Raw genomic sequence first — 17467 nt, forward strand, 5'->3', positions numbered from 1 at the left:
CACTTTACATTAAAGCAATCTCAAAGCGCTACAGAGCATATAATAATGCAAAAAAAAAAAATCAAAGTTAATAATTAAAATGAAAAAAAAATCAAGGTCAATAAATAGTTAAAAGCAAAACCTATAAAGTATAGCAATACACCTTAACTGTGGGGGTTCAAACTCAAGACAGAGCCAGCTGGAAAGTAGCAGTCACTAAAAACATCCCGATTTTACCAAATGTCACACACCTACTTTCACAAAAACACAAATACACACATACACTTGACAACAGCAACTTCTCACAGTATACCAGTCTTAACAAATGCTTGTCTATGTAGAGCTATTGTGAACAGTTCAATATTATAGCTGGGCAGAGGCAAGCACACCCTGCTATTGGGATCCAGACCCTTCTGTGTGTTCTTGGCGGTAGGCTTGCGTTGTAAGTACCAAGGTAGATCACATCGGAATTACTGTCGCCAAGAATCTATGTCTCAGTAACTAGACAGCGCTGATCTATGTCAATATCTATTTACCACAATAAGGCTGGTCTTTGGCAGCTGTATAACTTCAATGACTACCACTGAAGCTGCTTGTCTCTCTGCTTTCCTACAGACAAAAACAGTTTCTACATACAAAAATCAAGTGTAGATCTATTGAGGAGCTACAAGACTCACAGCCTAATAATATTTTTTTCAATATTGTATATGTCTTATTTTTTATGGATTATCGGTTCCCAGAATGATCTTTAACTGAATGCGTCTGTGTTTTTCTTCACAGTTCGACAACTCTTTCATTTCCACTTCAAATACAAAGTCTAAAGTTTATTTTACACTATAGTACATCACAATTCATTTGGCTCTATCTAAGGCATTTATTTTCAAGGATACACTTTTGCCAGTGGTGTCAGACAAAGATTGGATAATTCATGACAGTCTCTGGCCATGGTTATTCACAATAATTTGGCAGCATGGGACAGCTTTCTTAAGAGGAAAACCAAATATACAAACAATATGGACATTATCACACAAGCATGTGGACTCGCATAATTTTAAACATCAGTTTGTCTCCGGAGCAATATTAAGCCTTTACTCTGACTAATTATCTTAATCCACCAGTCAGCCCTCACCCACTGCATGACAGTCCGTGATGAGTCCTTGGTATCTTAAAATATATAATACAGCCACAAACAAATGATCTGACAAAACCAGTGGCGGCTGCTGGTCTTTCAAACAGGGGAAGCTCATTTTCGGCCTACATCATATACATTTTCAGTTCACTGACTAGTTCACCCCTACGACACTAGCCTAGCCTACTGTATGAATGAATGAACGAAGATCTAACCAAAAAATATTTAAACCCGAAGGAAATATGGGAATTAGGTTCAACTGAAACAAGGAATGTGATGCATAATTGTATCAAATGTATGATGAAAATTGGCTAGCAATTTCGCCAAGCAAATACCAAGAAATAGGTTGCTGCCGTTTGTCTTTCAACTACAGTTGCAAAATCCGTGATGGGACTGAGCTTGAATAGCTTCGGCGACTTTTTATAGTACAAAACCGCTGTCAATCAAAAGGAGGTGCAGTCTTTCGACAGACCCTCCAATCATCACGCGGAAGCCCAGCGTTCAGGCCAGCCCACTCCTCCATTCACCCCCAGAGACGCTGAGCGTCCAGGGCGGGACATAATCGCAGCATTTATCCAATGACCGTATAGTTTCGAAGCACTGAAAAAATTAGATGGAAATCAGTCAGTCGACCTGCTAATATATGTTGCTGATTCTTAACGAACTCGTCTTCGATATGAACGTGTTCTAACGCATTTAAAATGTTAACACAATAGTAAATATTTGACCATGAATTTTTTGAAATGTTGAATGAGCTTCCCTTGCAGTATTAAAGAAATCGCCACTGGACAAAACATTATATAACCATATTTTACAGTTTTTTAAAAATCAACCTGTTTTTCAATACTTTGGTCACATTTTCAAAACTCTTAATACAGTTCTCCTAACCAACTGGCAGCTTGGCACAACAGTTATTTCCCCATCCAAAATGCACTAAAACTACTATGTCTCATATCAACTCATTCTTCCATTACACTAGCAAAGGTTGTCACCCAACAAGCACACTTTATCACTCATAAAAGGTAGCATTACACAATGTTAGTAACATGTCTCGTAAAATGTCTTTATAAAACAAGAATGACACTTCTCTACTGTTTATAATTAATTGTAGTATATATATCAGGAATGATTCAGACATGATGCAATATGCATCAATATGACAAATTGGCAAATATTTCATTTTTTGACATTGATTCCAAAATACAATACGATACAATACTTAGTAAGTTGTACATCATCTACCCATACAGTAGCAATGCTAGGCAACCCTGTCTGCTATATTTGGCCACAGGTTCTCATCCACATCATATCTTATGTCATCTTGGGCAATACACTGGGTCCATCCCTGACTATCTTCTGCTGAAATGTACAGGCATTCAGCTTTCATTGCTTACAGGAGGGAGTGAATTGGTCTAATTGTTTTGATAGTATCCTATCTTGACAATAAAAGGCTTGGGAGAAAAAATGAGAAGGAGAGGGAGAGAGAGAGATAAAGAAAGAGAGTGTGTGTGTGTGTGTGTGTGTGAGTGAGAGAGAGAGAGAGAGAGAGAGAGAGAGAGAGAGAGAGAGAGAGAGAGAGAGAGAGAGAGAGAGAGAGAGAGAGAGAGAGAGAGAGAGAGAGAGAGAGAGAGAGAGAGAGAGAGAGAGAAGAGATGTTGCAGTGAACTGTATATCTGACTCCTATGACAATTGCAAGGGTCAAGGTGAGGTGAGGGAAGGAGGGTTGATAACATAAAAAAGACTGAGAGAGGATCTTGTTTTAGTCAGTGGAGTAAAAAAGGTTTTAACAAAAGGTATGAAAAGACAATGGTTGACTCATATCCAGACATAGGGGTGATGATATGAATGTGTGTGTGTGTGTGAGTGAGTGAGTGAGTGAGTGTGAGAGAGAGAGAGAGAGAGAGAGAGAGAGAGAGAGAGAGAGAGAGAGAGAGAGAGAGAGAGAGACACACACAAAAAAATAAGGTGGAGGAAAGAGATGAGGTGGGGATTGAGTTGAGAAACAATATAAACCTCCACCCCTTTGCTCACCTTTGTATGAACACCTGGAATGGCATATCTACTGTGGACCCCCTTTATCAAAGCAACAAGGAACAAGGAAGTATTAGAACATCTCCCTGTGTCTTAAACTATGGAACATAAGAAACGCATTCTTAGCAACTAGGATATTTTGGTCTGGGTAGGGTATGAACACAGCGGCAACAGTTTCAGCGGGGGAGAAAAACACAGAACAGAGCTGATTCTGAACGATTCCAATTAGACATGCGCTAATTAGGCAGGGGATGATCGTTTGCTTAATTAGAGTCGACTGGGGAGAACGTTGGAGCAGAGAGGGTGAAAGAGTCGGTGAAATTGAGAGCAGGAGCCAATTTGGAGTTGTGTTGTCTTGAAGAAGGCAGGCGGTTACACGTTTTGTGGTGTTACACAATGCAACACATAAATGTGGCTAATAGGGGGTGTGGTGGAGTAGTTGTCTACATTTGAAGGTGGGAGTTTGCCATAGGAGTGCATCCTCAAAGCCAAAACAAGTCTGTGTCAATATTTAGACCATGTTGAGACTCCCTAGAGAGAAAACCAGTTCAGGTGTGTCTCTTGCAGTGTGTGTGTGTGTGTGTGTGTGTGTGTGTGTGTGTGTGTGTGTGTGTGTGTGTGTGTGTGTTTAACCAGGCATGTGTTTCTTAGGCTGATTTTCTGTGTAATTCTTCAGTACACCTAAGCTTTACTCTAACCCTGATTTGAGTTTCTTTTTGTATTTTTCCTTTGCTACAAGTATTACAACCTGAGATGGGCTGACAATGCTTTGTTGAACAACAAATCTGTATTATTGGGAATGGCTGACGATTCTACTGTCCAGCTTTGAAACAGAAGGGAACAGTTGCTTTAGTGTGACAGGGTAAGTGATCATGGGGGAAGATGAACAGGGGTTGGGTGCCATAAGTCCATGCAATGGGGCCTTTCAAAATGTCTACTGTGAGTGGTTGCCACAAGCTGCTACATTGGCAGGTGACACAGACGAGATAAATGTTGTCACACTCAGCCAAACATGACTGAGACCGAGTCCTGTGTGTTACAGTGCAGAGAAACTAGTGTGTGTTAAGAAATAAATACTTCAGTCAGTGGAGACTGACTGTCCCTATGTATCCTACAGAAGAGGGTGATGCAGTACGGCAATGCAATACAGCAGCAAGTGTATAGTACAGAAGCACATATTGTGCATCATAGTGCAAACTACTAACATAGTATTTTTTTCTCATTCTGGGTAAAGGAGACCTTCAATATCAACAACAAGCAGACATGTTTTGTAATGTCAGGATAACCTTGAATTGATTTCTTTGTAATATCAGTGCTGTTTTACGAAATGATATCTGAGGTCATGTAATTGCTCTTGTACAACCTCATAACATAAGGGCATTTTCTTAAATTACGTAAAAAAGTTGGTTTGCATGTATGATCTTTCCAATATATGCCAGATCCTGTCAGGCTTTTGAAATGTTTAAAAGATAACAGAATGTATTTATTTAATTATTAATTTACTAAATGACTGTAACCACTCCTATGGTCATATCAACCCCATTTATATTAATTCCATGCGCATGATCCAATGAAAAAATCGAACTACTAGTGCTTGTATGTGTGTGTGACAGTTGTAACCTATTCTGAAATCAGCCTCATCTGCCTACAAAGCTAGGATTTACAAAAGCAAAGAAAAATAGGAAAGCAGTTGAAATAATAATGTTGGACTTCATATGCTGAGAAATTAGTGTGTCAGTCATGGGGCCCCCATTGAAAGGCACCCGCTCCTATTCCACCCGTCTGACATGCAATTAGTTTAAGAGACTGCTTAATTGCAATGGTTCATCAAACCCCCACTGAGTGACTGCGCTGAGCTCGGAAGTCAGTCACACTCAGATGGGCAACATTTGCACCTCAGAGCACTAGCACTGGCCTGCAGTAGAGCCAATGCCATCTTGAAAGACAGTTATTGACAGATAAATGTAGCTCAGAAGAAGCCTAAAAAGGCAACCTGAACAATCGTTGTATCATCACTGTCTGTCGGAAGTCTATCTTTATCCATTGTAAACTGACGTCCATTTTGAGAAGTAGGTAGCCATTTCAAAGTCACCCCATTTCATGTCGTCCCGTGCATCAAAGACTGTTTCAACCATATATAAAGTTGATAGCACTCTGGCAATATGAACCACAAGACAAACTGACCTTTGTGGGTTAGTAATGTGTAAAGAAGAAGCTTTCACTCAGGCTAACATCTCTAACTCTTGTGTTATTGTAGTACTGTACAAAGGTTATTTAGTTAACATTTCCCAAGACGATGAAGACATATTTGTTTTAGTCAGGAGAGGATGGCCTAACTCTCTCATGTCACTGTCTAGAAACCTCTGAGAGGTGCAACATTAGGAGTCAAACAACATCAACACCAAATCTTGCTTGTTTAATTTCACACGAGGAAGACTACTTACAGTGAATGACTAACCTCATAACAATACAAAACACAATACATTACAGTATGTTACAGTTAAACGTAAAAATCATGTTGGGCTAAACTATTATGTTTTTTTTCATTAAAAGTAAAAACTGAGTACCAAAGAATACATTTTACGTATAACGTCAGTGAGTTACATGCATTCAATCATTACGTCCTGCATTGGAGTTTGTTTGGTATATATACTGTAAGCTCTCAGGCTATAATATTTGACTCCATAAAACATAATGCATGTGTGTTGCAGAATACAGTGTTGGAAGGTCAGGATAGGAAAGTTGAGGGACAAGGGGGGGGGGGGGGGGGGGGGGTCTGACAGTTTATCGATGGTAGCAGCACATTAGTATCGACACCAAGAAGCCACTAGGGAGATTCCACCTTATCTCTGCAAAGCTAGAAAGACAGGAAAGTCAGTCCAGACTGGAAAGATATTGGGGATGGAAGCAAAGGATAGTGGGGGTGGATAAGAGAGAGAGAGGGATGAGGGCAAGAGAGAGAGAAAGAGAGAGTTGGAAGAAGAGATGGGAAAAGAGAACTACAGAAAGAAAGCGGAAGTGAGAGACAAAAGTGTGAGAGAGTGAGAGAGAGAGACAGAGCGACAGAGGGAGAGAGGGAGAGAGAACGAGAGAGAGGGGGGGTGAGATTGGGAGATAGAGAAGGGCGAAAGACATGAGATTGTAAGAAAAGATGGCAAAAAACCTTATCTCTGAAATGTGAAATGAGAGGCAGGAAGGGGTTGGAGGGAGGAAAAGATTGGACAGTGGGCTAAAGTGGGAGAAGAACCAGGGAAGGGAACACAAAATGTAAAGTAACCATTTTCTTACTATATAAAAGTGATTATATGATTAAGTGCTTAGTATTTTGTATGTGGTAGAATATTACGTTACTGGATTGTACAAAGAAGAAACTAATTAAGTGTTACAGGAAAACACAGTTGTGACCTCGGATGGCTTATTTGACTGACATGAGTGCTTTCACATCAGTCTTTGAAAAAAAGTTGCAACAGTAGGCAAGACCAGAATGTAGTCTTTTAAACCTTGTCAGGGACAAAAAGAAAAACAAACCCCAAAAACCTTTTCTGTTTTGCTTAACTTTTTCCTAATCATTCTCCTCGTCCAACTGATTGATACTTCATTTATTGTAATTATCTGTAGAATTGTAACAGTCTGAATAAATTGAAGTTAACATAATTAAAGGTACAGTAAATAATGGAATCTGACATAAAGATACAGAGAGCAGGAGAGACACAGGGATCCAAACATAAGAATAAAGTGAGGATCAGAAAGAGAGAACATATGAGAGAGAGAGAATCTGAAAACATAACAGGATGTAAGAGGGACTTTTAGAAAGAGGGAGTTTTAGAAAGAAAAGGAAAAGGAAGGTGAGGCGCGAAGCGGAAAACTAGCCCAAGAGAGTGTCAGCACAATGATTGAAAGGAGGATGAATCTGGAAAACAAACAAGGGAGGAACAAAAATCTGGGGGACAATAAAAACGAACAGCAAAGGGGGGCCTACAAATCTCTTAATCTCTCCCCGGCTCTGTTTGCATTGTGCTGGCTGCGGGTTTGGCCTCGAATTGCCTGTGGATCCCCTCGTAAATCGCTGTGTCGATCCAACCCTTACAAGCTTTCCCTCTCTCCCTGGGTCCCTGTTAAAATGGTCACGCCAATAAAAGCCTATTCACTTGTAATGAATTGAGAGAGACTGCTGAGACTAAAGGGGCTGATTTAGTGACAATTGTTGATGATTCTCGATTGAGTTAGGATTGAGCTTGCCAAGTCATCCTCAAACATGAAGGTTATTGTCAGGGATTTCTGAGAATGACTGAAGGAGAAAAAGAATTAGCTCAAAAATAGCAACAGTCTTATCTCAATCCATTATTTTCTAATTGAGTGTCAGATAATGGATAAAAAGATATGGTTCTCTAGAATCTAGAGACAATTTAAAAAATATATGTTTTTCAGACACTCATTGAGACTCATGCAGTCTTGCCCTGTGAATAGTTGTGTACAAATCTGTTGATTGCCAGACACAACAAAACTCATACCATACCAATACCCATAACAATAAATTAAACACTGTGTTTGGTGTTATGTCTGCCACCGCTTCACACACTAACTCATTAAAAGTGGTCTAATTTTCAGTTCTGATCAATTCAGTTCCATTCCACCACCCTCCATCGTTTATCTAATTGAGAAAACAATACCAAAGACTATACAAGGTCAATGACTAAACAAGCTGGGTACACAGAAACTGTAATATTCTAAGATTTGTTCAAATCATATCTAACAATTCTAATTATTTAAATATTAAATGTCAAATGTTCAGTGTCAAAACAACATGATAGTATTTAACTGGCATGTTTTAGAAAGATGGCGTTGATTTTTGTTACTGTGGGTGAACTGCTGATGCTGTTATCTCCAGGTAAACTGTTGGGGCACTCTCTCCAGAAACTTTTAAATGTGAGGAGCAAGCATCTTGCAAAACCACCAATGACCCTGCCTAGCCGATTACAAGAAAGAGGTCGAGAGAAGCTAATGTGACTTTGTCTGGGTTCGCCTGGCAAGTCTGTGAGGTGTGTTCCTTGGCAGCAAATTACAAATTGAATAAAGGGCTTCCAAAAGCAAGATAAAAAAAATAGCTTTTAAAAAGTGGAAAATTGGGGTGCTTTATGTAGATTAGTTTGGTTCTTTCTCCCTTTTATAACAGAGAATAACCAACAGGCAAAAATCCAATATCCAATGATTAAAGATCAAATGTAATTCACAAATTGCCTGTTATTTGTCTGCATTGTTTGGGAAGCTGATTTGTTTATTTGAGAATATTGATTTGTCTCAGAAGCCTGTGAGAATGTGTGGAGACATCCCACTGGAAAATCTTGTCTCACTTATCAAAAGTGGAAACACATTTCAGATATGTAATGTTTCTCACACTAAAGAAAAATATGTTGATAAAATTGTAACAGTAACTGTGTTTTGTAACAGTGTTTTTTATTACATGCCAAACCACTACTTTCATCCGACTGAGGGCATCTTTTCAGAGATGACATCCTCCAGAAGTTTGGGAAAGGAAGTTTGTACAATGAATAAGACAGGACCCTGCCTTAAGGATTGCATATTTCAACATGTTTGAAATTCTTCAGGTAACAGTAATACAAACTTTTATTTATATAGCACAATTCTCACACCAAAAGATGCTTAACAGAAGAATATAAATGAGAATGACATATAATTATAAAATACTAGCCAGGTTATTTATATACAGTAGATGTCATTTATATTAAGTGTCATTGTATTATCTTTCAAAGGTGTCAAATGAATGTAGCACCAGAAAAGGTTTAAGGTTGGAAAATACTGTATGTTTGGTTTGTGAGGATGTGTATATACAGTATCTCTCTATCACATTATTTCTTCTCTGTCAGTATTTGGTTTGTGTGTTTGGTTATATACTTGATAACGTTACCGTAAATAAAGTTTGATCCTGCATTCTGCATCTATTTCGAAACAGCAATTTTCAAGCAATTGGAACAATTTCCAGATGTACAGCAAAGAACAGTGAGAGCTTGTTGACTGAAATACATGAAGCGAGTTGCATCTTGATAAGGCCCCAGTCCGGTATGCAGGCAATTTAATACAGTCAGGTTATAACTAAGTATGTGTATTACAAAACAGAAACAAAGACAACATTTCAACCAGAATGTATTTATTCATTCATCTATTTATTCATTCATCCATACATCCATACATCCACCCATCCATCCATCCATCCATCCATCCATCTATTCACTTCATCTTTTAATTAATTGCAAGCTAATTTATTTATCTTGTGTTTTTTAATCTGTCAGCTGCTTTGCTGTCAATTGTGCATTTATAACCCCTAAGGGCAATGCACAGTGATGCCATGCAGGTCACAGAGGTCAACAAGTTCAGTATGTGTGAGCAGTGAGGGGGGGGGGGGGGGGGGGTAAGGGATAATATGACTCATCATTCTAGCTAAACTGTACATAGTGTAGGTCAAATCAACAAGTGTGTGTGTGTGGCAGAGAGAGAGAGAGAGAGAGAGAGAGAGAGAGAGAGAGAGAGAGAGAGAGAGAGAGAGAGAGAGAGAGAGAGAGAGAGAGAGAGAGAGAGAGAGAGAGAAAGAGAGAGAAGGGAGGGGGAGAGGAGACAGAGACCACAGGGGCCAGATAAAGAGAGAGGGCATGTTATGACCTACACAGGCAATGAGCAAACAAACACCCTGTCAGGACATCAGCACACACATTGAGCAAACACTGGAACTGACAATTCTCCCTGAGATGGGTGGCACCAGTCCAGGTTTCAAACAGGTGAGAGAGGTGAGAGGGCCGGGTGGCACATGGTTGTATGACACCACAGTGTCAAACAGCAAATTGATTACTTTTTTAAAGCTCAAAAATAATCTGCGACATTCAAGAGTATCCCTTAATATTGGTGGTGGTTGAATTTTTGGCAGTTGATTACTGTTTGTTTAAGTGCTTCATCCATTCAACAATTTACAGTGCAATAGAGCATGAGCATCAAGCATCATTTACAGAGTTATCTCAGTTAATGACACAAGGTGAATCCAATGCTGATCTAAACTCAAGGGAATATTTACGAAAGGGGAAAATGTGACACACCCTGGTTTGTAAATACGTAATAAGTAATAAGTTATAAGAAATAAGTAAGTCAGCTTCTATATTTATCAATTTGGGGATGCCTATTTGAGCCATTAATCATTGATACAAATTCCCAAATTAGCTTTCTCTGCCACTCATTTGTCACCAACAGCCAATGCATACATGCACACATACTCACGTTTTTCCCATTTCCCAACCACACATAAGCAAACCACGCACACACACACACACGTACGTACGTACATGTACAAATACGCACATGCAGATGTGCACACACACTTACTATCAAATATCTACCTCAATGTCATTGGACGGTCATCTACCAATAATCAGCATTTAGTCTTTGACAGGCGTGAACCCAACATTATTATTTTCGGTTCCACTCTGCCACTGTTTATTGTAATTTCATTAGCCCAATCTCTGTTTTTCTAATTATTGAGACATCTCTTGCAGCAAATAAAAGTTAATGAGCTTTCATGAAAATGGCTTGACGTGACCTTTTTATTTATTCATTTAAACCCCGCCCCTGTAGCTCTTTATGGCATGGTGGAGGGCCCTGATAGCATGAGACAAAGAGGGTACACACCCCTTTCTCTTGAAACCACCCCTACACACACATACACACACACACACATACAGTATATGCACAGGCACACTTGCAGAGGCACACCCACACTCCATTAACCTGTTTATTCCCGAAGTTATGTCCTATAAATCATTTGCCATTGTCAACCATTAATCTGGCGATTGCCCTTTTCAAGTGGCTCCTAAACAGCTCAATATATCTGTGACAACATGATGCCACCACAAACTGATGATGTAGTCCTCTGTACTGGCCTTTCTGATGCTGTGTACCTATGCAATCGGAGATCATTCCGGATCCTATTAATGCAATATGTATCATCATCATGATCATCAGAATTATCTTCATCCTCACCATGATCAACATTATGACAAAGTTTTGATGCATTTAATTTAAAAAAAAGACACAAAACTTGGATTAGGTGAGTGGATACTTGTTACGGCCATGGCCGTGCTCCCTTGTTTAGTTTGGTGTGTGTGTGTGTGTGTTGTGTCGTTGTTAAAAGTGTGAGTATCCTGCTTGTTTCGCTAAATAAAACCCTTTGTTTTTGGAACCCTGTCTACCAGCTCTCCTGTGTTTGGGTCCTACCCCTGCACTCATCCGTAACAATACTACTGTATATTGATTAGTTATTGGTAAGGGTAAGATTTTGAAAGGGTTTCTTAATACTCTTTCAGCTTGGAATGTCAAAAGGTTTGGATCGGTGTGACCAGTTGGTAGAGGGTAATGGTAGGGATTAGCTGAACAAAACTGCATTACTAGAACAAGAAGAATTGCACTTGGCTGGTCATGAACCTGGGACCCATTACTTATACTCCAATCCCTTAAGGTTCTAGAACACACAACACATTAATTTGGTCCACAAAAGTATTTTGTCTACTCTACTGCACAGTATTTACTAACCCCACAGCCTAACCTGACACTGGCCTCTTTTCAGACAAACTATCCTATGTAAAGGTGTGTGTGTGTTGGTGTGCTTGGGGACTAGACAGCTCCTTCTCTGTTGCCTGGCATTAAAGAAGTTAATGGGGTGAAATGAGACCCTCCCACAGCCTGCCAGCCAGAACCCACACACATTCATTGTCAAATACATAAATTACAGAACACACACACACATAAAATGTCAACCAGGATGGCAGGATGAGTGGGCTTTGTATACATCAACTAAGTTCTCATTCTTTAATGACATTAAGTTAGATTGATTGAGTCGGTCATTTTCTATACAGTACACTCATCATATTTAGTATCATATTTGGATTGAATCAGAGGCAAGAGAAGTTTAAAAGCGTAGCATTAGCGTGGCATTTGTATTTATAGGAAACATGAGGCTTTCCTGGCTCTAGAATCAAAGCATGTCCCCCTTGGTGGTTTCAGAAACTAGTTTGTTTACTTATTGCAAGCAATTAGTGCATTACTTCAATACTATTGCTTCATCCCATCTGTGGGAGGTAAAGAATACATGCAAAAATAATGTGGTTACTGCTTTCTTTTCTGAACCTGTTACATGTGCAAACCAATATACCACAGGTTAGTTAGAACAAAGTTTGTGTCATGAGTACTCAAAACTTGCTGTCTCAATCTTTGTGAACTCCTTGTTAGTTCAGTGGTAAATGCTGTTAGGGTTCTCACACAAAAGGCTATTGGTTTAATTTCCACCTAAGACCTCATGTCACTCTTAGTGAATTGGAAATGTTCACTTTGTGAGTTTGCGAGACAATGTTGCAAACTGGAAACTCTGAATACAAATACAAACTACAAATAGAAAGTTTCAAATAATATTTTGTTTTAGGATAAATCTCTCTTTCCACTCCGACAAACCAGGTCTGTGTCAAGCCCCTTTCATAACAAATAGCGACATGGGAAAAGCAATGTGATTTCCAAAGGACTGCACTTTGTTTGCAATGCACACACAGCAAACCCTCATTTGCATTTGGTCACATTCATAACATAGCAATGGGGCCTATTCTGCAGTCCATGTCTAGCTCTACAGTTTTGAAACTGGCAAAGTCTCACAAAATGAATGCCCCCAAAATGAATCCAAAGGCAACTCCACCTTTTACAGAATTCAGGACATACATTTTGCCTCAGGTATACATGTTCAGTTACCCAAGGCCTCCTCTTCCACCTCTATTTCCTCCTTCCCGCAATAGGTTGAGGCGTACATCATTTCTTTGGGCAGTCATGGTAGGCAGAGAACAGAGAAAAGTAAGATAGCAAACATTGGAGCACGAGGTAAGAAAATGGGGAGGGATAAGACAAATACTGTATCTGAGATTTGTTGAGGGCATGAGGAATACAATGAATATCAACTGTAAGTGATATAACATCCTGAACTGTAGGTGAAATAAATGAGTTATATCTAAAAGTTCTAGACAATTGAAGTCAATGCATGCTAAAGTACTGGCTACTTTTTGATAGTACATGCTCAATTTGGGAGGTAATGGCCATCTCAAAGACTAACACTGTTGCATAATGCATTTTCACAAAGCAAGGTCTTCCAGAATACAATTTAAAATATTGTAATTGTAATAGTATTGTGGAACACACAAAATGCTTTGACTGAGCACAATATCTGAATCATTTTCATATGCCTGTACCAAAACTGAAAACTCCATGCATCCTTAGCCAGAGCACAGCTCACAGCTATAACACAGAGCTTTCAAGAAAAGAGCTGACTCCTATCTGTGAAGGAAGAAAAACCGTCCATCAACAGAGTATTCCTTCTGAAGCGCTGGCCAAAAACAATGGCAGGCCTAAGCTAACCTCATCTTTGACACCCTCTCTTACAGCCAAGATGGATCAGAGCTTTGACAAACTCAGTGAGGTTGTGATGTAAGGCAGACAAATCTGTGCAAAGAAGTTAAGCTCGGCCCACTCTAGCCCGTCCTGAGGCCTGAAGGCAGCAACAGGCGAAGGAAGGAAAGCATAAAAGCTACGAAAGAGCAGAAGATAGAGAGAGAATGGACTCTTCCTCTTCTTGCTATTCGAGGTTTGATCACTCATGTATGGGGGTCAGACAGTGTCAAGCTCTACTCGCTTCTTGTATCTTGACAGCAGGGAACCCCTTCGAGCAGAGTGGAGATAAAAAAAATTCGCACCTTGTTCTTTTTATTCCCTCTTGGTCTCTGAAGCTCTGCTTCCAGCTACTGTAAGAATGTTCACTTCACTCAATGGGTCAGTTATGCATGGCTAATTAAGCTTGTCCTGCCTGGAGCAATAACACCTATAAGAGAAGGTGAAACAACATTTGGCAGTGTGTGCACGCGTGTGACTGTTTATGTTCCTTGAGAGGTGTAGAGTGTGTTTGCATGTGCAGAGGTGTAGTGTGTCTTTGCATGTGCAGTTTTGTATGCGTGTGCGTGTGTTTGTATACGTGTAGAAGAATTCGCGTGTGTGAGCGCGTGTGTGAGTGTTTACTAGTTCCAGTCTGACAACTGAGCAGCAGGAGCATAGTGTTACCTATGGCATTTCACGCCAGGGTGCATTCTGGGATCATTCAGGCCTGTGTGAGTCCAGACTGCAGCACAGGTTGTGTTATTTACACCTCAGTGGTACTGTACCTGCTCACTGGCTGGTTTCCCTAGCCGCTCTGTTTACAGCCACCTGTATGGCAATTCTCAAACAGAAATGAGGACATATCACAGTAATAGACCAAGTGTATAGCAAATGCGGTCTGGTGGTACTGTCACCTTACAGTAAGAGGCGGTCACCAAGAAATGGCTGATAGGTCCTAGCTGCCCTCGGAGGAAAGACAACAGGATGGGAAAATGAAGGGGAAAAATGTCATTGGTGGACACTCAAAGCGTGTGTGTTTTAGTGTCTGAGTGCACACTTCATGTGCTGGTATGCCCCTATTCTTGATACGGCAGCAAACAATTGTTTACAAGCAAAAATGGAGTGCCAACCCTTTGTGCTTAAGCGAATGGAATCAGGACATGCCGTGTTGACATGTGGTGCTACAACTCTGCTAACACCTTATGCTCATTGGAACAGACTACCAAGTGACATTCTGTGAGTGTGTGTGCTTCCATCTTAGAAGGAATACTGTTGTTCAATTTTGTTTGGATCAAAGAGTTTGTTTGGATCTAAACCTTGTCTTTGTCTCAGATAAATACTTTCAAACAGACACAGACAATGTCTGTGTATGGAGGTTGTTATATCTGGGAGACAATTCCACTTTGAGGTTAAGAAAGAAATCACAAATTTAGCGGAAATGGGGGCCAATAGTTCAAAGGCAGGTCAGAGCTGCAATGACTTTACTTATCAGAACCCTGAGCTTCCTGGATTGACTGAGAATTAAATGACTAATGGGGAAGAAGAGAGCAGGAGGTCGCTGGCTGTACTGGATGGAAATATACTGGATTCCATATCAAGCACTGAGATTAATGGTGAGATTGACTGAATTGATCTCTTCAAATCTTACTGGTAATTGCTTTTTCAGCTGTTTTTAAATTTGTTATTGGCCCCCACCGATTTTAACATAGCTTTGTACTTTTTCGTTTTATTTCAAGATAGATTCCTGTCTCAAAGTCTCTACAATTTAGTTTTGTAATGTACAGTAAGCTACTATGTTTGTTGTGACTGAAGAGAGGCAGTTAAGTGGTTGAAATCACCCTGAATGAAACTGAACTCTTATAAAAAGCATAAAGCATAGTACATGCCTTGTCTAGCTGCCAACACTAAACATATCTGACAAGAGAGCTGTATAAAAGGTCAATGCATTTTACAGTCAAACCAGGGAGAGCTACTGACAACAGAGTAAAAGGTTTCTTCAAACCTGATCAGATGTGGAGTGTGGAAAAAAATCTGGAATCTGTGCTTACTCTCATTAGAGAGAAGGCGGGGGGGGGGCAGAATACATTTAAGGAAAGGCCAATATCTATTTATTTTCTCTCTTTCTTATTCACCTCGCTCTTTCATTCTCTTTGTCTCTCTGTATGCTTCTCTGTCTCTCGCACACTCTTTTTCTCACTTTCTCTCTCTCTCTTTGTCTCTCTCAAATGTATTTTCCCAAATGCCCTTCAGGGAACTCATTGCTGAATTGAGTCAGTTTTTTCCATAATAATGTACGTGTTGTATCGTAGCATGACCTAGGTAGTTCGACAGACCTAAACTAATCCTAGACATTAAACACTGTGCAACAACAAAAACTGGGAGAAGTAATTAACCCAAATCAGATCTGCAAATAAATGTATGCTGCGAGCATAGTGTTTTGCATTTTCTCAGACATACATAAGATAACTGACACATAGATAGGTGTATCCATAAAAAAAAGAAAAAATGTACTCCCTTTCAAATGCCTCTCCTTGCCAACCATGTACAAGATAACCAAGACATTGTCTGGCTTGGCTTTAGGATCAACATCTCCTGATACAGTTTGTCCCCTATTGTCATAGATTTTGTAATTACATGTCCTGTGCATGCTCTGACAAAGAGAGCCTTTAATGAGAAGACACTGAGTACATATTTACCTACTCCCAGCAGAACAACACCACAAGATGTGTGTCAACTGTTTGTGTGATTATGGAAATTTAGGACAAGGACGCTTTGCCCAGAAAGATGCCACCAATCCATGCATTTTGCATTGGTTTTAGTGATGACTATTTAGAGGGGAAAAAAATGTACAGTGTGGTGTGTTGATACAGGTCTTTAATGAACAATTACAATTTACTATCAGCAAGCTGTCCAGAACTTCAAACTAGTTAGTTGCGAATTTTGTCATATAAAATAATTCTGTGCTGAGCCAAGGTACTGTAGACATGAGTGATTTGTCCTTGAGTGTCGCAGGCAACCTGAACATTACACAATGGAAACCTTTGTGATTTACATGACATATTGCTCTGTCCATGAACTGCTTGGTTGACTGATGGTCCAGAATTGTGGTTTTGGAAATAAATTACAATCGCTGAAAGAGGCATGCACCGCTCTTCCTCCAGACACATCTTCTCAACACAGCCTAAACTTTCAACGCCTTCGAGGTACATTTTGCGAAATCCTTGCAACGCAACTTAGGTGGCATGAAAAATAAATAACTTGACAGCTGTAATAGACAAATGCAGCATCAAAGTTTTGTCAGTCTGACAAAAGTGTGATTCAGAGAAACTATCCTCTCACCTTTCTTTTATATTTCTCCTTGTGAATAATTCTGTCCATCTGCCTCCTACAAGGCATGGGGAGGAACAGTTGAAAACCGCCCCACTGGAGACCCAGGGCTCAAAGGAGGCTTGAGGTCCCCCACACGCGTGCTCTGATTGCATTTCCACACTCTCTTGCTGACACGCAATCTTACCGGCCCGCGTCAATATGCGCCGCTCCTTGGTATTCACAGCATGTCAGTCAAGCTGTTCCATTTTTTACTGACAAATACTGGGCCTGGCTATCTGTCAGAGACACAGGCCCACTGTCGATGTATTCAACAGCATTCTCATCCCCCATAAGTTGATTTTCATGCCCAACCACCACCCAACAAGCAATCAATCCCAAGTAGTCTCCCCGCATTCTCCACCGTCACCCTCTCTACCTCTACATTGTTTCCCGCTCTCTCTCTGGCTCCAATATAATCCCTGTTCAATCCTCCAACTTCATTGGCTCCACCCCTTCAGTTACATTATTTCAGATCACTCCCACTTCATGTCTGCAAAG

The 17467-nt window shown here is 40.1% G+C and overlaps 1 protein-coding gene across 1 annotated transcript in view; it reads right to left on the bottom strand.

Annotated features, from left to right (window-relative positions):
- nrxn2b (neurexin 2b) overlaps positions 1-17467 on the bottom strand; it is a 437850-nt gene that overhangs the window by 407634 nt on the left and 12749 nt on the right. Inside the window, exon 2 of the mRNA XM_067261168.1 lies at positions 14386-14388. Within this exon, the coding sequence (XP_067117269.1) occupies positions 14386-14388 (3 nt within the window). The remainder of the gene's footprint in view (positions 1-14385; positions 14389-17467) is intronic.

This window comes from Osmerus mordax, chromosome 23 (genome assembly GCF_038355195.1).
Source record: "Osmerus mordax isolate fOsmMor3 chromosome 23, fOsmMor3.pri, whole genome shotgun sequence".
NCBI lineage: Eukaryota > Metazoa > Chordata > Actinopteri > Osmeriformes > Osmeridae > Osmerus > Osmerus mordax.